Below are 24196 nucleotides of genomic sequence, written 5' to 3' on the forward strand. Positions count from 1 at the left end.
TTTGACACTTCTCATGAGTTTTTGGCTAATAAACTTGTTAATAATACCCATTTCAGTTTTGTTTTTTTTTGTGCTGTCCTTCAGTAATGATGGTGATAGATAAATAGAAACAAATTTTCTGATTTTAATAACAAAATTAGTTGTCAAGGAGAATTTCGTGTTGGATTGAAATATTGCTGGTTTGAGTCCAGGATATTCACCAACTAAACACATTCTCTAAAAATAAGAGTTTTTTCAGCAAAGTAAATTCTCAATTTTAACTAATTTTATAGTTATTTTGGAAATTTTGTTGTTAAAATCAACTAATTCAAAAACAGTAATACGAATTAGGCGCAGAGCTAATTTCGGTCGTTCCGTGTAGGAATGTTACATTTTATATATATTAATTTTTAGTCATGATGGTATCCTTCAAGTTTTTATTTTGTCGTGAATACGACTTACATTACTATGGGACACCTTTTCAAAATTTACCCTGTACAAGAATGGGTAGAACTTATTCGTGAATATTTCTTGTTGTATTTAAAGAAGTAACCAAATTTCTTCTCCATATATTCGGAAATATGTTGGAAAATCAAAATTGAAATTTTCTAAAATGTTTGGTATGAACAAGCATTAAGGTGAAATTCAATACCAAAATAGGACGCGCAGAATTCCAACCACACAAATTGAACGAATCATCACACAAAGTGTATCGTGCCAAACCGACACATAGAAATACGGAATGTTTTCAGTAATTGAGTGCTGTGGACTACTATGGATGATTTAAAACCATTTTTTGCATTGACTAATATGAGGAAAATATATTTGTGCATGTTGTTTAAAACGGTAAATCCAATCATTCAATTTATAACCAAAAATGCTTTTATAAATGATTTTCTCGTCTATAGCGAAATTGTTCATTCTTTGTTGCATATCAAAATCTTTGGCATAAGCTGTGTACTGCTTATTCGATTCATAAGCGTGAGATTTGAATGCTGAGTGTGATATTTGTTGTGGTCGACTGATTTAGGTGTAATCCCTTAAAAATTTCTTAATACTTAGATGCATGATAGTTTCAATAGACAATACAATTAGTAAGAATTAAGCTATTATTAATAATCTGATCAGTTCTTATGAATTTCGAGTTTCCAAATACAAACAGACAAAACCGAGCAGATTCTAAGAAATTTTATTTTATTATTTATTATTTATAACACATTGCTATATGTTTCAAATACAATAATTTACCAAATATGTTTCGACACTTGCCAAAAGGTTCCAATGAAAATACAAAAATACGAAAATTTTTCGTTTCGAATTGAAAATATTTGATTTTTTACATGTTATACATTGCTCGTCGCCATGATTTTACTTACAGTATCGTGAGAAATGCAATTATTCATTAATGCCTAATATATATTCTCTGAATCGATTTACACAAACTCAGATTCAAATGAAAGGTATTGTAGTCCTATAGATCCCTATTGAATTTTATACCGACTTCCGGAATTACAGGATGATATGCACCAAGAAAATGAAAATAATTGTCACCCACTTTTCTCAGAGATTGCGTGACCGATTTTCACAAGATTAGATTCAAACGCAAGGTCTTAGGGTCCCATAGCTCGCTGTTGAATGTTAACTTTATCCGACTTCTAGTTCCGGAATTACAAGGCAACATGTGCAAATCTATGAGAAAATGCACACCCAATTTGCTCGGAAACTTCTCAACCGATTTTAACAAAATAAGATGCAACTGAAAGATCTCAAAAATTCTTTAAAATATTCCCGAAAAGTTGTTCCAGATTCGACTTTCGGTTCCGGTATTACAGCGCGGCAAGTATAAAATTTTCAAATTCATGAGTATTTTTTCAAAAGTGATGACGAAACGAGGCGCAAACTTTTTATAAAACTCACTTGTAAATTCATCTAGTTGGCATACCTTGTTAGTTAGTGGATATATAAATCTACTTTGAGACTACTAGTCCCCGGTCTCCGCTTCCGAACGCACCGGTAATAGTGAAGAAAAGCTCAAAAAACGGAACTCACTTCGATTTCTCAGCACGGTTCAACTAATTGTCACAAATCATGATTCAAAGTAATGCTCCCAGTGTCTTCAAAGATACTGTGCAATTTCATCCAGCTCCGACTTCCAGTTCCGAAATTATAGGGCGATGATTGTCAAAACTTCCAAACCGTCATACAAAATGATGCAATGTCGATACATGCGGGTACGGAAAAAGAAAACACTACCGCCAGTGTGCTTTGTTCAATTTTGTATAGCGTGCAGAGTTGCCACATTTAATTCTATTATTACTTGACATAACTGTTAACAAATTGAAAAGGTTATGGTAGTTTATACCCAAAAAAAGTTTTTGATTTTATTCAAATTTGAAAAAAAAGCTTGACCGAATCTCCTAGTGATGTTTTTAAAAATATAAGTAATATGAGAAAGGCATCATTACACCACTAGGTAGATTAAGAAAAGCTTTTTATAATAAACAGGTATAGAATTCGCACAAACTGGAGAAAAAACTTCAAGAGTGTGGAAAAGCATGTCAGTTTTATTCGTGTTCACGTCATCCAGTTATGTCTCTGACATTACCCACCCGTCTTTTTAAATTCTTCAATTCAAGAACCTGTACAAATTTTCATAAATTCAGAATTCTAATACAGCTCCACGAAGGAACAAGGTGCTTATAATATTTCTTTAAAAAAGAAGAGCAGTCTTGAAGCAAAGTTCCAGCTCAGAACGAGAGTCGTCCGTTTGTTACAGAAAAGTTTGGGCTCGATTTCAGTGGGATTACATTGACTCTAAAATTTAAAGTTCTGCACGATTTACCGAACTAATTGTACATCAGTATTGAAATGATCAATACACATTTTTATCCTCACGCCTCCAAGACCACTTATTTGATCTTATAAATAAATTAACTCGGTCGCGATCACGATTCCAAAAACATGTTAATTTCTCAACTGCTAATTACATTGCTATTCATCGCTGTCATTATAATTTACTATTAATCTTGCACAGTGATTCCCAGAACGGTCCGCACCACACACTAATGGGCGCTACTTCATCATAAGTGGGCGATAGCATTCGAATGGATGAATGATGAGTGATAGGATACATTTAGTGAGCCATAGTTATTTGGTGTAAGCAAAATTCAATGTAAAATCCATCGTAGTAACGTTGAGGATTCTGTAAACATAGATTTGAAAGAATTACTCGGTATTGAACAGTCGTTCGCATCCTTCAAAATAAGCTCATGTCTGTAGGATTTAAATCTACCTAATTTGACACTTATAGACTTTTTAAAGTTGCTTCGACACCAATAAACTTTTTAAGTACTACTAATTACTGAACCCCTTTTTCTACGATGTCGGTAGCTGATGAAAGTGATTACTAATATGTAAGCCATTAAATAATAATTACTTTGGTTCAAAAAATTCGAACGTGAAACAAATTTTTGATAAAAAATAATATTTTATGGTCGTTTAAGTTGAATTCCCAGACCTTGTACCCATCTAAATTACCAACTCCGCGGAAAAGAATGGACAAGAGTGATGAGTCGTCGTCCTTCTGTAAAGAAGGTGGAATATTAACATTTTCTCTCGATGGAGATGGGACTACCGGTAATGGTGGATTGGAATAGTACACGGAACGACCGAAATTAGCTCCACGCCTAATTCGTATTACTGTTTTTGAATTAGTTGATTTTAACAACAAAATTTCCAAAATAACTATAAAATTAGTTAAAATTGAGAATTTACTTTGCTGAAAAAACTCTTAGTTTTAGAGAATGTGTTTAGTTGGTGAATATCCTGGACTCAAACCAGCAATATTTCAATCCAACACGAAATTCTCCTTGACAACTAATTTTGTAATTAAAATCAGAAAATTTGTTTCTATTTATCTATCACCATCATTACTGAAGGACAGCACAAAAAAAAACAAAACTGAAATGGGTATTATTAACAAGTTTATTAGCCAAAAACTCATGAGAAGTGTCAAAGCAAAACAATCCATTGAAAAGCTAAAAAGGACAGTCTTATTGAAACTGCTTGAACATTGTTTTGATGTTTTTCGCATGTGTTCGATATATCTTTATTTAAATTTCTAAACCGATATGTAAAAATGTCGTAAACTGTTAGTGGAAATCGTATTTATTCAAAATTTGTGCGCACTTGAAGCGATTGTGCGTAATAATGTTTTTACGCGGAACAGTGAAGTGAATTTCGAATGTTTCACTCTAATTGTGATGAAGTTTTTTTGTATCTTCAAACCTTCCGAGCTGCGCCGTCCGGTGTACTATTTGTATTCGGTTTTTGTTTTCCGAGTGCTCAAAGTTTTCAGTGAGAATGAAGAAACAGTGATTTAGAAGAAAAAAAATTCAAAAAGATGTTTACGTTTCGTTTATGTCTTTTTCTCCAACACAACATCGTATTTATACCTGCCAATATAGAAAAGACAACCGCGTCTGAATTTTTTTCGGCAGTAGTGTGCCATCTAGTGGCTAGTAGTCATTAAGGTGTTACCGTTTCGGTGACAGGGCGCCATATAGCTGCAGATTGCAGAAGCCAATTCAACCATTCATATTGGTTGAAAACAACATTATATTTCTTTAATTCAACTAAAAAATTAGTTGACTGGATATGAAGTGTGCCTTAGCTAAGAAATGACAGTACGTTTAATTTGTGAATTCAACTAAAAAAAATAGTCATTTCAACAAATATTTTATTATTATTAAGGGAATGAGAATAAAAAATCTAAATCAGCAAAAGTAAGATTTTTTTAGTTGTCTCAAAAAATAACTAACTAAAATCAGCAAATCAACTAAATTTTTCGCGAAAATGCTGATTTCGGTCGTTCCGTGTACTTATCTAAATTATTCACAAACAAATTACAGTTTCCAAGCTAGCATTATAACAATCCTAGGGCAACATTCTACTGTTGTAATCATAGTTTGCCTCTATTCTGTGGAATTCCAATCCACTCGAGAGTTTTACTTTATTCCTGAAGCAGTCACAAAAGTAAATATAATTAAAGTGAAATTTGGCCCGAGTCTCTCTCTCTCTCCGGCAGATGGTAGACAACCGTAACCGTAACCGAACAGACAAAGCCACGGAAAAGGATTTTGTTGAAAGGAGATGACAATAAAAATTAAATGAAAATTTCACAATGAAACCATTTTCTAGTGCTCTGTTAGAATTGAAACAAATTGAAAGTTGTTTCGTCCGTTTGAACGGAAGTATTAGTTTTGTAATTATCTCGCTTCGGCCGGAAATTCTGTGTATCGCGTAAATTTCGTTATTACTCAGATCCGGAATATTTTGACGTTTCCGTCTATCTCTAACACTATTGATGTGCTAGACTAATTAATATGTTCGGTATAGATTGAATTAAAATCTTACGTGTTTGAAAGCTTTCCCAGAATAAATCATACCGTATTTATTCGCTTTGAATACGGCACAAGTCGTCCGGCCCGGTTTTTTTCCTGGTATTAAACTCGAATGAAGTATTTTTATATTCAGCTCCATTTGCCCGAGCGGGTGCCTATCCGTCGACAGAGCTCACCAGCATAACCGATAACCATCGCCAGCATCGTTATCCTTTCAAGCACCTAAAATCAAAGGAATCGTATGAACGAATATAATTTAATTTATCGCTTGGCTGAGGTTTTCCCGTGCACAATCTATGGATCCGAAGTGCCCCATTGAGCTTCTGTTCTAATTAGACCGTATGATGATTTTATTCATTCATCATTAATATTCATCCCAGGAATATTGGTGATACTACACCTTGGCAGCATTTCGAGGGAAGTGGATTTTTCATCATAATTTCCGTTGAAATTTTGAAAGAAAAAATAAATCTGCTGCAGCCAAATAGAAAATTATGAGATTGCATTTCATTTTTTTTACTTGCAGACATATAATGCTGCACTCACTCACTAAGTACGCAATTTAAAACAATCCCGCAAAAATGCTGATTCGGTGAGTGAAAGCACCGTACCGTGTCATGTGTGCCTAGTCCGGGGTTGCTTGCCGGGGAATAAACTGTTAGAACAATGTTCGGTTGATTTTTCCCGGCTGCTGTGGTAAAATTTTTGCACATCATGATTTCCGGGCACTTTTCTTTTGCCGGTAGCAAAAAGTTTTCTCCTTATTTACTGGGGAAATGTAGTTTACTTCGAGTGGAACTTAACACTCAGCCCAACGTTTCTGAACGATCGTTATAGCAGAGCTAGGTGGGAACTTAGCAGTACCTTGAAATGAAATTTCGGGATGGAATGTTTGTCCTGTAACAATTTCTCCAGTTCTAGCACGAAAACGTGTTACAAGTACCTGTTTTGCTATCCTGCCAGACCATTAAAAGCTTCGTGTTTTTATTTTTTTTTTGAAGAACGGTTTGTGCTACAGTTCAAACGTGAAAGAGCTCGATATGTTGGAATAACATGTTAGTTCAACGACGAGAACATTTTTGTTGTGATGGTTTTTTAACAATAGAGAAGGTGGAACGTGACCTAATTGGAAATGAATGTGCTTTTGATATGTGGCTCCTCGTTGTTTCCAATAAGGCATTATACTTTACTTCAAAGAGAATTTACTATGCAAAACATAATCAGATAATAATTAAATAATTAGTAATAATTAAATCGTTTCTGCCTTTCTCAACTAGAAAGTATGTGCATTGAATGAGAAAATGGAATTTGCAACCAATGCCTGGAGTGCCGAATGTAATAATCCCTGCAATGCAGTTCGTTGAAATCGGCATATGTCTGTGCGAGTTTCTCAGAAATGGATGATCCAATTTGCTTAGAACTTCGAATTAAATGAAAAATATTGTAACCTGGAAAACTTTGTAGGGTAAAGTGTTATAATATGCCCCCCCATTGAGATATTTCTAAATGTACTGATACATTTTCTTCGAGAATGTATGTATTTCTTTGCAATACACGTCTGAGGAATATAATTTTAAATGATTTCGGTAGAAGTTATGAGAATTGATTGATACATTTTTCAAAACGACCACATTCTCAGTTTTTTCGCTTGCCGTTGACATAATGTCCCAGCAACCGTATAGTATGCCTCACAACAAATCAGTGTTATGCCCCCACAATGTTGCAATATGCGCCTTGAAATGTCGGTATAGAAGAAAAGCAGATAAAGAAGATATTCTTTGCATCAGAAATCAGTTGCATAATCAATTAATAACAATTGGAAACCATCATCTTTTATCCTCCCAACGCTACTTTTTGTTTTAATAACCGTTATAAATCTTTAAAACAATATTTCAAGCATACGGTTGAATCAAAGGTGGGGCATAATGTCCGTAGAATGGCTTTGTTTCTCTATATTTTTATACTGTAAATAGAGACATTAGCACTGCTGAAAGTTAATTACTGAGCAGTGTTGGTGATTGCTGAAAATTTGACAGAAGCTGCTCGATTTTTATCTATATTGTATACAACATTTTCAATCCGGTAGAAGATGCTACAAGAATTCGAGTCTCTCAATGCATGAACCTCGAGAGAATTTTTCTACATTTCTTCGCTCCACTTCATACTCTGAGTATTTCATGGCCCTTAAAAAAAAATTCAGTCTGATAATGATCGCCGCTGTGTGGAATTTACCAAGAGAGAATCGCAAGTTGACAATTATCGCAGAAAATCGAATCGATGATTCGACTTGATGATTCTCATACTAGGTTGCAATATTTAAAAACCCTTGTGTGGAGCATTCACATAGACACAAATAGACACAAATTATACAAAGGTTATACGCACATAGTTAGAATAAGCGGCAATAGTAAAATGATTCTATCGCAATTATCCACTGCCCATACAGAATCGGATCGCGAAACGAGAATAAGCGACCGTTTGTTGCTTCAGAGAGAATCCCCACAGCAGCGTGCTAGCCGTTGATTCTCAGACGGTTCACCGAGAGAAATTCGCTCTCGCACTAGTGTGTATTCTATGTTAAATGTACCATGCCGGTTTTTTTGTTGTTGCGATGATTTCCGATTCTCTTTGATGACACTGATTGAATCGTGGAAGAGTTGCGAGTGAGCATTCTTTGATACGATAAAAGCCATCCTTGTTACTGAGTAGCAACCGACCATTAGACGTTTTACACAGTTTAAATGCTTGTTTAGTCGAAGCAAAACCGTAAATCGAAAAGCTTCCTAATGATATTTTCAGTTATTTCATATTTTCCTGCAAACTAATATCGGATCCGGAGTAACGGGGTAAATGTAAAAAAAATTGTTCTAATACCCCTAGTAGTGTTACGACACCTTTCTCATATTATTCATAGTATCGTAAATATTACTGTAGAATTCTAAAAAATTGTTCAAATCAAAACACCCTGTAGTTACGAATCAGGGAGTAGAATCCGTTACAAATTCTGGAATTCCATATGAAACCGTAAGACTTTTTATTTGAATTTGAGTTTGTTAAAATAGGTTTACCTTTTTCAGAGAAGAGTGAGTGAGATTATTTTGCTGTTTTTGAACAATTTTTCTCGTTTTTGCAACGTCGCTCCTGATAACAGCTTGAAATTTTTAGCATCCGTTCCTCTGTACTTCCGGAATCGAAAGTCAGATCAGATTGCGGATGAGACCGCAAGACCTTTCATTTGAATTTAAATTTGTGAAAACTGCCAAAGCCATCTATGAGTTCTATTCTGGAGTACAGACCACCACATCCGGTGCTTCCAGAATCGCAAACCTATAACCAATATAGCCGGAATCGGTTTGTTTGGTCATCTTCTGAATATTACTGTCAATTGAAAATGTTTCGGGCAATGTTTTGAAATTTTGTTACATTTTTGTCTTTCTCATATAGAAAGGCTATGCAATCGCTGTAAGATTTTCGAAAACTTGAACTCAAACGAAAGATCTCATAATATTATGGTCGGACTTCCGGTTTCGGAATTACAGGATAATATGTGCAAATTTAGCACTAAATGCGCTCTCAATTTTCTCGGAAATTTCTCAACCGATTTTCACAAACTAAAATGCAAATAAAAGGTCATAAAATTATTTAAACAGTTCCCGATCCGACTTCTGGTTCCGGTATTACAGCGCGATAAGGGAAAAATTTTCTGTTTCCCAGTAGTAATTACGGAAAGAGCTGTACTTTCATAAAAATTACTGTTAAATTTACCTAGTTTGCAGATATTGTTAGCTGATGGATAAATAAACCTATTCTGCCACTTTTAGTCTCCGGTTTTCGGTTCCGAAAGCACTAATAGTAGTGAAGATAAACTCCAAAAACGGAACTTACTTCGCTTTCTCTGTGGTGGTATAACCGTTTTTCACAAATCTTGATTTGACTTTAAGCTTTCATTGTCTCAAAAGCTACTGTGCAATTCACGGTTTCAGAACTATATGGCAATGAATGTTAAAACTTTCAGACCGTCATACAAAATGACGGCGCAAAACCGGTACTCACCGGTACGTATTAATACGGAAAAAGAAAACACCACCACCTTTGCGAACGATACACACATCGTGCTTTAACCGTTTCCGTACACTCTATAAAGAGAACGAAAACCTAGACACTTTCTAAAAATTGAGTCCATTGGTACCTAAGTACGTTTTCAAAACCTTTTTTTAATTACCAGAACGGCGATGCAGGGCCGAATGTCTCAAAGGTGTTTGGTTTGGTGACCATAAAAACAGTATATAATATTGATATTGCTGTTTGAAAAATAATACTTTTACTTGAATTTCATAAACAGCAACAACTGGAGAACAGGTTTTCGTTCATTTGGCTCTATCGGAATAGTGCATGACAGGTAAATCGACCAGCTTCAAATCATTAAAGGTGGATTAAAAAAAATGGAGGTATGTCTCTTTAAGAGGCAGTATAAAGTTTTTAACACTCTTTACCTTGTAACTCCGGAACCGGAAATCAGATGTGAGTAAAATTCTGGAATTTGGTAGTATAAGAAAATAGAACTTTAATTTGAACTTAAATTTGTGAAAATCAGCTATCTTTGAAAAAAATAACTCAGATTCATTTTACAGTAAATTCCGCTACTGTTTCTGGTACTTTCGGAATCTTTGTGATAGAATAGTTTTGAGCCCATAGTAGATTTTTTTTTGCTCCGTCGGTTAAAGTAACGATATTAAATTTCACCCACACCTTCACTCTTTACCTTGTAATTATTGAACCGGCCTTTTATTTGAATCTAAGATAGTGAAAATCGCTTTGGCCATTGTCTAGAGAAGTGAGTAAGGTCATTTTCATTTTCCTACACATACCACCCTGTGATTTTGGAACCGACTCCCAGTTCCAGAACAACGGAACATATTGGGTAATGTAATAGAAAAAACTTATTCTATTACATCTAGTGGTCTTTCGCATAATTGTTGATATGAGAAATTGATTCAAATTCTATTCTTAAAATTCTACCACTGCTTCCGCTATTTTCGGAACTGGATCCCGGACGGGTATAGCCAAAAGAAGTTTTTTTTGACATCAACTAACAAAATCCATGTATTGGTTTTAAGCTTTTAAAGAATTTTCTTTTTTTGCATCAAACAAATAAAAGTTTGAAATTTTAAGCGCTCAACATCAAACAATACTAGAATCGAAAGCCGTTTTCAGTTACAAATTAACAGTCACATGTGAGACTATAAGTCGTTTTTTATCTAAGTTGCGCTTTATGTTTAGTTGAATATTAATTTATGAAAATTTGTACAACAATCTGTGAGAAATCGAAGTAAGGTTACAAGTTCTGGTGCTTCTGGAACCGAAAACTTGGAACTGAAATAGTCCATTTGTTTAACCATCAATCATTCAAATTCATTCAAATAAACCTAAGTTAGTTAGAATTGGTGGGGCGATCTTCAAGAAAATTGTGCAGAGAGAAAAAATCTTCAAAATCGTCCAGATGAGTCGAATGGTAGTTAACACAAGAAAAGCTCCGATTAAAAGTTAGACACGGAATTCAAAGTAGGGGAAAGGAACTCCAACTAAGAATTTTCATACCGAATAAAGTGTTATGAACTGTGTGGTTATTGCGGGAAGGGTTTATGTATCAGAATTTTTAAATCGTTAGTTTCTTTCAGCAGATTTGGCACCGAATCTCAGACTCTCAACATATTGACAGTTAGTTTCGTTTCTAAGTTGGCATAAGAATCGCTTTTGGCTCCTTTAAGCAAGCAAATCAATAAAAAACGCTGAACCTCATTCACAAGTGAAATAATAAGAACTTGACGAAAAAGCTCCATTTCGAAATAGGAATTTCATTGCACAGTGCTGTCTCAAATGAATACATCTGAGTTTCTTGTTGGACAATCATTCATGCTAGTATTTTGGAGCATCTTCCTGTTGGATTCCCATCTACTATCTCCTACCGCATAATTTAATGGCAAACCAACAGCAATAAAATATTCTATAGCGCAGCAGCAAATGCATTGCATTATCAATTTCCATCCCAATGTGGTTCGTCAATTTGCTTGAGTTGCATTGTAAGCCTGATGAATATGTGCATTAATTAGGCGAATCGTTCATGAACCGGTTGATAGATAGCAACAAGTACGTCGACTCCTGAGACGCGAATTCGTTGTCGTCTCCCGCTCTGTTCTGTAGCCAGGCCATTAATCTGTAGTTTAATTACTTTCTGGCCTAGCGGTGAAAATTGCTTCCAAGCAGAGTTGGGAACTTGTTGAGTTTCGCGGAATCGAATGCTGCCTAATTATTCATAGAGTGAATAATAATAATGATAATAGTGTATTATTAATGGCACGATTCCATGCGAAATGTCATACAATTATTTTGGATCGATATTTGGTTCATTGCGATCCATTTTGGGTCCTGCTTATAACATTCAGATATTGCGATTCATTTTCAAAATAACCATTTTTTATGTATCCGTTAATATGTACGTGTTACTTACATTTTGGCTTCTAATGAATAAATAATGAAAATAATGGAGTACTTCACAAAAGTTCTAATAATTTAAACTTTGAATGGTATACTTAACTGCAGTGTTGGAAGTCGATTTTTTAGAAGCAGTGATTTTTGAAAAAAATATGTATATTTTGTTGAATAATTCCGAAACAACACGAATTATTTTGCATCGCTTCTGAAAACAGTACGTGTTGGAAATTGGAATGTATTTATATAACAAACCAAGTGTGTAGTCGTGATGTAAAATCACTTCCCATGTTCTGAAAGGTTTTTCTTCGAAAGGAAGTAATTGGGTTCGGTACAATGGTCTTTTGGTAAGGTTACAAGAAGTTCGCGATATAAAATACCCTTCTGAACTCTACATATGTAGACCTCATCTATATCATTCATTATTCGTCATCAGAGACGGAACGATGGTTTCACACCACTTTTATACCAGGATTTCTCCTTAGCCTAAACAAAACACGTCGTTCTCAGCGATCATCATTTGATGCAAATCTCTTTCCAGTAAACCTATTAGTTATATCTTATAACAGAAAATAGTCACTGGGGGCTGAATCTAGCAAATATTGTGATTCTGATTGCAACTCAAATTTCAATTCGTAGAATTTTTCCCATCGCAACGATGAGCTGTTTTCGATAAGCAATGGGACTAGGCAGCATCCACAACTTTATCATATTCAAGTGATTTTCTCATGTAAAATTGTGAATACTATATTCCATTTTCCATCTTCAGCTATCTCCGGCAATTGAACTTCTCGATTTTATATAACGATGGAATGAACTTTTGAAACGATTTCCAGGAATGACATCTACATTTCAACGATCGGTGGTGTTTCATTGTTGTTTGCTCGACCACGTTGTGTGTGTGTGTTCCGGAATTACAGGGTGATATGCACCAAAAATGTGACTCAAATTTCTCGGAGATGGTTTTTACCGATTTTCACCATCTTAGATTCATATTAAAGGTTTTGAGATGCCATAAGAAAATTCCAATTTTTATTCGAATCAAACCCTTGCTTTCGGAGGTACTGTGATTATCGTAAAAATGTCAATTTCAAGAATATTTTTTTCATAAGTTACCTTTTTTTATTGGCTAGTGAATTTCTCTAGTTTGCCGACCATGAGAGTATGTAACCAAATAAACTATCGATAGTCCCATACATGATTTGCTGAATTTCATCGAAGTCCGACTACCGGTTCCGGAAGTACCGACAATAGTAATCAAACAATTTTCATTAAATTGAATTCAACTTTTCAAAACTATTTCCTAAACATTTCGGGGAATTTCTGCTGTAATATATAGGAGAAAATGAATAATATGTGAAAGGCAGCATTACACCACTAGGTGGATTAAAACAGGTTTTTCGTTAAAAACAGTATTATTTAAACGCATGAAATTCTTTTTGCTTCATTATTTCTAGCTTTCCAAAAGTAATATTACTAAAAGCACAATTGCTAACACACTAATGAACTAGTGGACATTAAATTCAGACAAATGAATAATTTATTTATTTGTGTTTTATCATCCGACTTATGTCTTAATGATTTTCTAGAAACTATTGACAGGGAAAAACCCGTTTAAGTTGGTGTACAATGTACCATTCTCAAATAGGCACAAAACCTGTCTTTTTTCAAAAACTCACATTCAAGACAATTCTAAAACAGTCAGATACAAATTACATTAAACAACTTAAACAAATGATCAAATAATTAGCCTAATAATTTATCTACAGTACAGGTGTGTATATAAAGAGTTAGATCGCATAGATTTCATCGCATTTCCTGTATAAGCCTATTGTGGAAAAGTCTGGCAGGTTCGTTAAACTCAAGTAAATGAAAGAACTCGTTGAAAGAGGAACACATTGACCGAAACGGGGAATTCCTTTGAAACTCCGATCTTTCTATAGGCCGATGAAAGAAACCCGGTCTAGTACGAAGAGAACGAGCTTGAACATTAGCATTCAACTGCGCCAAACGATTTGGACGGTCAATCTCAGATGTTAATATTTTCGCTGCAAATACTGCCTTTGCAATTTTCCTTCTTTTCTCGAGCGTATTTAGACCTAATAATCGGCAGCGTGATTCATATGGAGGCAAGTTCAATGGGTTCGTCCAACGTAGGCTTCTTAGGGCATACCAAACAAATTTGCGTTGCACAATTTCGATCCTGTTAATCCAGTTCTGATGATATGGTGCCCAAATCACAACTGAAGATTCCAAATGCGAGCGAACAAGTGCACAGTATAATGATCGAAGACAGAGTGGATCATCAAATCCTCTGGCAATTTTAAACATAAAACCTAGTTGTCTGTTGGATTTTTCTACTATCATAGACTGATGTTTTCGAAAAGAGAGTTTTGAGTCAAGTAATATACCGAGATCTTTCACACATTCAACTCTATCTAATACATGATTTCCGATGGTGTAGTTGAAGGTGAATGCTTCAACTTCTGGAAAATACCTCTACTGAACGCTATAGGGATTTTAAATTAGTGACGCCATCAGACCGAGGGCTTATTAACTGATGCTTTAACCGATGTCTTGGAGGGTTCAGTGTTTGTGGTCTTCTACGACACGGAACAAGATACCAGTGTCAGTTCGCTTTCACATCTCATCCAAGTCGATAAAAAAAACCGCTTACGTTGGGGACAGAAGAAACCAAGTACAGTATTGTGTAATGAACAATAGAACGACCTCGAAAACGAGTGAACTAAACGAACAAAAGCTACCGCCGGCACGAAAGAATACAATTATTGTTGACTTCAAGCAGTGCAAAATTCGACCTTCGATACGAGAACTTGAAGGTTTGCTTAAGGAGCAAATGCATCTTGATATTAAACGTGTGCATGTACTTCAATGCAATAAGACCAATAATGTTGTTTATATCCAGTTCTATAAAGAGTTGGATGCAATTCACAACATTCCAGTATATATGGAAGATAGTGCTATAGAAGTGTGTGTGCATGATCTTCCCTCAAGCGTCAACGATTCTTATATTCGCGCAACTATGTCCCAATACAGAGAGATTCTTTCTATCGAAAAAGAAAAGCGGAAGATTTTTTTCCGCGGTATGCTAAATAGCGTACGTTTGTTACACATGCCTTTGTGGAGGCCTATACCTTCTTATGTGACATTCGGTCAGGATACAAGAATCCCATGCAAATCACTTGTTACCTATGACAATCAGATGGCCACATGTCAATATTGCCAAAAAGCTGTTCACTACGGTAAGCCATGTGATAAACTGGACAAGGAGACAACCACACCAAAGGACAACGGTGCTTCCTTCACACCAACCCCAAGCAACCCCAGTACACCTGTGACAGTCACCAACAACAGTGAAGCATCCTTTTCAACGAAACCATCCAACGTATCCCTTATAGAACAAAGTACACCAGCTGCAGTTAACAACTTACCATCCAACTAACCAGCAACTGCAAACAATGTACAACAAGACGCATCTACAGTAACTAGCAACAAAATCAACAACAATACCACCGATGCGGCAATGGATGACGAGACGAACCGCGAACAAACTGCCCCTCAATCCTCGCAGGAGGGAAATAGAAGCTCCTCTCCCCCTAGAAAAAGGGTGACAACGAGATCCAATACAAAAAAATTTTTCTAAAAACTCAGCACAATCGACCACGTAAAGCTTGTACGCAAATAGGCCTGAATAAAATATCTTTTAAATAAAAAACAAAGATACCAGTGATACAGTTCTGGGTTGAAATGATTCTGCCGGTTGTCACTTAGCTTACCTGTTTGGTGGGTTATTCGGGATTTCGAGACAGGTATATTATTCATAGGCAGTTTTACTACACAGCTATGAGACGGTGGCATTCGTGAAATACCGGCCGATATGTTGGAAAGATTGTACCAAAACTGGACCTTGCGCACGGGCCATCTAAAGCGAAGCCGTGGCCAACATGTGTATGAAATCATCTTCAAACATTAAATTATATTGATATATTATATTATCGATTTCAATGAAGATTTCATCAATTTTCTCAAACCCTGTACCTTTTAAAAATCACCCTTTACACAATAAATATTTCATCTAAAATGTAAAAATAGTCTTTAAACTAAAACGTTTCCGATTTACTCCCTATTCATTGAAAATTAATTTTGTGTCAAATTACGCTTAATGGCATTCAACCAAAATAGAGTGTAACCTTCGTGAGACCGAAAGTAGGGCAGCAGCATAGAAGCATTTTCCTTCGTATATTTGGTCGTTGATGATAATATATTACTTGCTGGATTGGAAACACCTTTCCAACTTTCTGGACATGTAGACTTTGTCACAAAATGCTACTTTGTAGACTTTGTTTCTACCTTTTTTATATATATTAAAAATTGGTATAGAATTTGCTCAAACTTTAGAAACATTTTCCGAGGCCCGGCCGAATGTCATATACCAATTCAATATATATTCATATATATATTCAGCTCGACGAACTGAGTAAATGTCCGCAAAAAGCACATATTTTGTTTTTATTTCTTCACTTTCGTCTTCGGCTCATCAGTGCTTAAATCAGTGCAAATTGAACTGCCATCTCGTGCCTAGCAGTTCAACTTGAACCGCTAAGCAGACGCAAAGTTTGCACTATTTATGCAACCCTTAAATAATATAACACAGGTGTTATATTATTTCTGACGTCTCAGGCGTAAAAGAATGACGGCTTATCGCAGAATGTGAACATTTAGGGGTTTTGTTTGTTTGTAGTATTGAATGGTTTTGAGATCGGATGTTTAATTTTCGAGTTATACGAAATGTTATGTCATATTTTTTCAACAATATCTGTCACAATCGATCTTGAAAACGAAATATCTTTTTAAACTTAGATTTCGGACTAAAATAGCTATTCAACTAGCCATAGACTGTTAAAATCCGTCCAATTTTAACGGAGATATCGATTGTGACAAAGCAGTGCTTGGGAGCAACGTGAAAAACGATTTTTATGCTGTTACATACAATTGTTACTCTGTATACAGCATCCTTTTTCATGGCATTTTGTCACGGACCGATTTTAGCACGGTTTGTTTTTGGGAACATAATCGTTAGAATATGACATATGTAAACCAGATGATGGCAGCATTTTCGAGTTGAAACCAATTCCATAATTATATTGATTTAAACTACTTACAGCAATAAATGCTGCAAGAACATAACACTCATATACCATTCGAATCAGTTTGTCGAGATCAGCAAATGCGTGTGTGACAAATAATTTCACTCAATTTTCTTGGAGATGACTCAACCGTTTTCTACAAACTCAGATTCATATGAAAAGTCGTATGCTACCAAACAAGGTTCCTGAAATACATTTGGATCTGACTTCTGGTTCCGGAACTACAGGATGATATATGAAACGAAGTTAAAATTGTGTAACTCATTTTTCTTGTAGATGACTAAATCGATATAAGATTCAAATGAAATCTAAGAACTATCTAAGATTATAATGAAAAGTCTTGCTTTTGAGTCAGATCCAACTTCCGGTTTAGGGGATATATGCTGATTAGTATAAAAATGTCTATTTCACAAAAATTAATCGATTTGGACATCTTGAAGAAAAGTGAGTGGGATTTTTTTTGCAGTTTTTGATCACTATTTTCAATACTTCCGAAACCAGATTCAGATGGCCGGAATAGCCTAGACTTATTATCTCATGCTCTATTTCGATTAAACCAACTAAACCTGCGTTTCTGTTACTTTTGCGTATGTAAGTCAAGCTAAACAGTATGAATCATGACTTTCATTGCCCTATAACTGCGGAACCGTAAGTCGGATCCGGATGAAATTTCACAGTAAAGTAATCGCTGAGAAATATAAGTCAGTTCTAGTTTTGAAGTTTTTCTTCACTATTTTCGGTACTTTCGGAACAGAAAAACGGGGGATGAGTAGTGCCGTATTAAGTTTATATGTCCACAAACTAACTAGTTCTGCAAACAAGAAGAATTTATCAGTCAGTTTTCTGGGATTCGCACCTGTTTTTGACAATCGTTCTTGTGAAAATACTGTAAAATTGGTAATTTACCTCTTATCACGAATTAGTTCCGGAACCGGAAGTCGAATCCAGATAAAACGCTCTAGAAAGTTTAGGAAACTATAAGACCTTTCATTTGAATCTTATTTTGTGAAAATCGGTTAAGCCGTTTCCGAGAAAACTGAGTGCACACTTTTTCTCTAATTTTCACATATTACCCTGTAACTCGGGAACCGAAAGTCGAATCCAAATGAAATTCAATAGCAAGCTCTTTATTGAAACCTCAACTGAGTTGAAATCTTTAATCATTCAAAAACCCAAACTGTATGACTTTTGAACCGAGGTCCAGTAATCCTACTGTCCTATACCATTCGAATTAGTTCGACGAGATCTCAAAATATCTGGATGCTTGTGACAAAACTATGTACTCGGTTGTCTCAACTATGGCTGAACCGATTTACACAAACTTGGGCTCAAATGAAAAGGATTTTCGTCTCGTTGGACGCTATTTAATTTTATCCAGAGTCACCTTTCGGTGTGTGTTAAAAATTGCAATCCGTTATTTAGAGTGACGACGCAAAATAGGGATCTAAATAAATCATCTAAAATCGGCTCAAAACTTTCAATTTCTAGATTAAAATAGTTTCTTGACTTCGGTTATACCGGTTTTCAGTTCACCGTTTCGCAAGTACCGAAAATAGTGAACAAAAATTTCAAAACCGAACTCATTTGGTTGTTTGGTTGTGGATGGCTAATCTGATTTACTTAAACTTGAGCTCAAATTAAGGTTTATGGTCCCTTAAACTACTACCTAATTTCATCCGTACACGACTTGCGATTCCGAAACTAGAGAGTAAAGTGTGCTGAAATCCCGCCACCTAGAGCGAAGCTGCAAAAAACGAGAAAATTCTTCTTAATTTGACATAATTGTGATGTGATGTGATGTGATGTGAAATGAAGCCACCATCAGTTCAAGGACTTGCCAGTGGATGCGGGTAGACTTACAGTAGCCCCGATATGACTCATCCATTCACCTTCTTACTATAGCTGTTACCGAAAAGCGAACAAAAAGGGTTGGGCGGATACGTAAGTAGAGTCACTTACTCGTATTCCGCGGGAATAAAAGATGCTCTTCCAACCATAATATCCAGTGCATGGATGAAGCATATCGCTATACATGCTTGAACCCGCCTGATGGTTTGTTTGAGAAGGGCGCGTCAGACTCATGTCAAACCTTCAGAAGGAAACAAGTTTCCTTCAAGTGACTTGGGCTGGCTATCCACAATCCCTCGTCCAGTCATCAATTCGTCCGATGCCCTGATGCTCCCTCCCTCCCCGTGCAAAATATTTTATATTGATAAATACAATGAAACATAGTGTAATGAAATTAATATAACATAAAATGATATAATAGATTACAAAATAATATAATATAATATAACATAATATAATATAATATATTTTAATTTAATATAATATAATACAATGTCATACAATATAATATAATATATTACAAAACATGGTATAAAATAACAGTTAATGTAGAGTGTCAGTTATGCTATCTTCGCAATACTGCAGGAAGTAGAATATTTCTCTTCTAATAACAATAATAATATCTACATCTATAAAAATAATATATGTTATTATTATTGATGACAAATTAATAATAATAACAATAAATATAATTATGAAAATAACAATAAAAAACAAAATGATATGTTGCAATATGCTATGATATTATATTACTTGAATTTATATGTCATTTCTCATCCTCTCATTCTGCCATCAACGCATTCCGTAGACCATTTGTCACCACAGACACACGTGTAGGCATGAAACAGGAACCAGTGAGAACCAAACTCACCTTGTGACGACCTTGATATTTAGTTAAAAGTTACTTTAAAAATGATAACTTATAAGGAAAACAAATTTATATTTTGCGCAGAGGTACGTAATACTACTCATAATAAACCCTATAATATAATATAATATAATACAACATAATGCAATACAATATAACATAATATAATAGAATACAATATAATATAATATAATATAATAAAATATATTTTAATATAATACAATATAATGTGATATAATGCAATGCAGTATAATACCATACAACATAGGATATAATAACATAAAATAGTGTGAGACGATAATATATGAAATAATATGCTATGATACAATATAACAGGTAATGTCGCAGTGTAAGTTACGCTCTTCTAATAATAATAATAATAATAATAATAATAATAATAATAATAATAATAATAATAATAATAATAATAATAATAATAATAATAATAATAATAATAATAATAATAATAATAATTAAAATAATAATAATAATACATGATGTAATAAACAACAGAATTATATGTTGTAATATACTATGATAAACACTGCATTTTAGGATGGGCTTCAACCTACAAGCCATTTCGCACCCTCTCATTCTGCTACTAACGCAGAAGGCGATAGCACCCAGTCGACGCCGTTCTATTGACCAAATGTCATCATAGACGCTCGGGGAGGCATGAGATAGGGACTTGTGAGGACTTAGTTATCTCACCATTTGACGACCTTCTTCTTAATTTGACATAATTGTTTAAAAACTGAAAGGTAAACTTTCTAGTTTTTGTGGCGCACAAAGTGACATTTTGAGACAAAATCTACATGTTCAGATAGTTTTATTCAAATTTGAGAGAGTACTGCCAATTCCGGACACGATTTGGAGCGAAGTTTGTAAACATGTAAACATTACACTCTAAACTAGTTTAACCGAAATTTCATCAATTTTTATTTAAGAAAAAATAAGATATTAGCAAAAGTGTTGCATTTTTTCGAGTACAGTCTGTAATTGTCTTAACATCTGATACGAAAAATGTAGCGAATTGAAAGTCAATAAAAAAAAGGTCCTGATATCCATTGGGAGCTCCTTTGATGAAAGGAATTCATTGAAACTTCGCCGTTCACGAGCGATTAGCTACGAGTGGTGCTTCTGGTAGCACGTTTTATTTCATTCAAGCATAGTCAAATTTTCCATTATAACTTGCTGTAGCTAATTTAGTGTTGAGTCAGTAGGTAAAAAATTATATTTCTTTCTGTTCTAGTTGAAACCGATACATCCATTAAAAGTTTCGTAAAATGTGCCTTCCTATCAAGATACATTTGGTAGGGTCATTAATTTCCGCAGACATGAAATCAAAGCACAAAGTTCCAAAAATTGCCTGCAATGGGTAGGCCTTAGCACAACTAGATCCCTCTGTTACATGACCATATTTACCACAATGACTAATTATAACCACAAGCTTCATGGCCTCGCTTACTCAACCCTTTTCCATCTTCTTCCCGAACAGGTGAAAACTGGAACGGTGTACCGCTGGACAAATTCGCCGGCTGCGAGAGTAATCTTGCGGCCAACCGCCAGACCCGTATGCTAGCCGATCTGGCGCTGGTTGGCTGCTACAACAAAACTTACATGCCATCGACCGAGCGCGACCGCATCATGTTGGCCAGTGCCAAGCGCAATCTCGCCGCCATGTCCTACTTCGGACTGACCGAGTATCAAAAAATCTCGCAGTACATCTTTGAGGAAACGTTCAATTTGCGCTTCGCCATACCGTTCGAGCAGCACAACAACACCGTGTCGACTAGCACCATGAACGGCTTAGCACCCGACCAGCGGGCCAAAATAGATAAGCTAAATGCACTCGACATCGAGTTGTATGCATTTGCGAAGAAATTAATGTTCCAAAGGTAAGGCCCATTTATCCATCCTTCGACTTTTTTTTCCTGTTCCTGTCGATTCGTTCTGTGGTTAGGTCAGGTTAGGAGGATTTCATTCTAACTCACCGTACGAGGTGAGCTCCAATATAACCGAGTGAGACCGTACGAGGTGCCGAAAATTCCCCACCATACTACCAACCGCTCGCTGTGCTCTGTCGCGTTATCTGATGGGGAAAACGGCTATTAATTGAAATTGTAAGGAGGAGCACCAATACGGGAGAACAAAAGCGTTGTAATGTTGACCAGACACGCAACCGATTTGTACCTCTATATGTTACACAACCGACCGTGCACAGCTGTGTTGACGTGGAATTGAAAGCTATATAAATTAGAACATTAAAAAAAACAGTGGAACTTAGCGAGTGAAATATTCGTTAAATGCTGGTGGAATTTTTTCTTGTTCGAGGTCATGCATTCCACAGTTAATTTTCAATTTCACGATCAAACAACTAGACAAGTATAGACAAGCGGTTTGCCAGTAGGATAGTTGCAGCACAATGACATTTATCATCCAATAAAAAACTGATGAATTCAGACTTGTAGCCTTCCATGCTAACGCTCATTTCTTTTTGTTTTCAGATTTGAAAGACTAAAAGCCAAAGATAACGATTTTAACGTAAGATTCGCACATTTGGGAAACCTAGGTGTTAAGAATGGTGTCACCGAGTTTAACTGGGACAGCAACATCGACGAGATGCCCAGCAGTGAGAATCACTGATACCGAAGGGTTTGGGGTCGCGCTGATGCGACATTCCCGCACAAATCGCCATACAAGTGGATACCGAATGCGTTGCCATCGCGTCCTCCCCCCAAGCGTCCTGCACCGGTACCGTTACTAACTGTCAACACCGTTTCTTCGTCCCGCATCACTCACGTTCCCGCCGAAAGTCGCCCACCGGCAGTGGCGGTGGGTGCAACTTCATCATCTTTTAATCTCAAATTACTCGCTTCCACTAGTCCGAATGAAAGGAAGCAGCTTCGGCGGTCGCAGCTGCAGGACCTCGGCGGGGGACGCACCTTCAAGTTGACTAAGCAACAGATTACAATGCAAACGCTGCGCGATAGTCCCCCCGTAAGAACCCAGAATATGAGCAGCACCCAGTGATGCTGGATAGTCATAGGATGTTAGCTCCGAGTGTTGTTTGCATACTGATTTTAGCATTTTTAGTACTGACGCAGAATGTGAATATTTTACCTACTACATACACACAAAACAAACAGAATTGTTTCATTATAGCTTAAGAATTAAACATAAACATAATACACCCATGCGAACAGTGTATTAACATAACATTAACATATTTTGTTATTCATGAAAGAAATGTCCTAATTAAAATGAAAACTATACAAGTACAAGCCTACGATTGTTCAGGTTGGTTTGCACTGGTCTAGCACACAGTCTCACACCTAAAAAATATTCAAACTGTCACTAGAATCCTGGGTTTCAAAGAAACTGTGCTCTGTCGGAAAAAAGGTCAAGTTTCGGGACAAAATGTAGTACCAAGGCTATATCGCGCCTCGGAACAAACGAGAAATTTGCATTTGAAGGTAAGGCACTCATTAGAATGAGTGCATAATGCAGAACGCTTGTTTTAAGTATAGTTTTCATGCAGCAGGAAGAAGAATTTAATGAATATAGAAACATTTATATGCATACATTGTAATCTCCTGTTTGTGCAGTGGTGGTTGGAAATTTTTCAACACTTCCATAAAATTAAACATCACTCAGTTCCCGGTATGTACAATGCCAAGTACAAATGAAAATGAAACTTCTCAGGCGCTGTGATAGTGATAATTTTCCGTATAAACTTTTCCTCTGGTGGCAAACAAAGCAAATTTTGAGATAAATTCAGAACGTATAAGTTTAGCTTTAGATTATTGTTATTTATTAATAAGTAGCTTGCATAACGCGAAACCTCTGCTTCAACAGACTTCGCAGTCGATTCACAGCGTACAGAATCATTGCATGGCTAGGGCTAGTATGTTACCGTTTGGGTGCTGTCCCCTATATACCAGTTGTAAGCAAGCAAGAATGGCAAGAGAGATGGTATAAAAGATTTTTCACCACAGTAAGCTTAAAATTATAGCAAAAAAAAGTCATAGGTACAAATTGTCTAAAATCCCGTCTAATTTGTTGTATATAATAAATGTTCCGTTTATTGATAATTGTGTTACATAAATAGGGTAAAGTGAGTAAAATTAAGCACTTAAATTCTAGTAGTACGGTCTGTAATTAACATTTATACAAAATGTCGCAATAAACACACAAAATACACAAATTACACAATATACTCGAAGTCAGCGGAAACAGGAAACTCGCGGAAAAAGCTGGTTATGGGAAAGTCGAAGAAGTTGGAAGATAGATAGACAGAGAGAGAGAGAGATTGATTACTTGGGAATCATGAACCACGATCATTTGGAACAAACCTGTCGAAAAGAATAGTTGAAGATAGCAAATATTAAAGAAGAAGTAAGGAGTTATAAAAAAGGAATAAAAACTTTTTGGAATTGAAA

The 24196-nt window shown here is 35.7% G+C and overlaps 1 protein-coding gene across 1 annotated transcript in view; it reads left to right on the forward strand.

Annotated features, from left to right (window-relative positions):
- LOC131427041 (heparan-sulfate 6-O-sulfotransferase 1) overlaps positions 1–22973 on the forward strand; it is a 99025-nt gene extending 76052 nt beyond the window's left edge. Inside the window, exons 4-5 of the mRNA XM_058589922.1 lie at positions 21253–21652; positions 22262–22973. Coding sequence (XP_058445905.1) covers positions 21253–21652; positions 22262–22400 — 539 coding nt within the window. The 3' untranslated portion in view covers positions 22401–22973. The remainder of the gene's footprint in view (positions 1–21252; positions 21653–22261) is intronic.
- Positions 22974–24196: the final 1223 nt, after the last annotated feature.

The sequence above is a fragment of the Malaya genurostris genome, chromosome 2, assembly GCF_030247185.1.
Source record: "Malaya genurostris strain Urasoe2022 chromosome 2, Malgen_1.1, whole genome shotgun sequence".
Taxonomy (NCBI): Eukaryota; Metazoa; Arthropoda; class Insecta; order Diptera; family Culicidae; genus Malaya; species Malaya genurostris.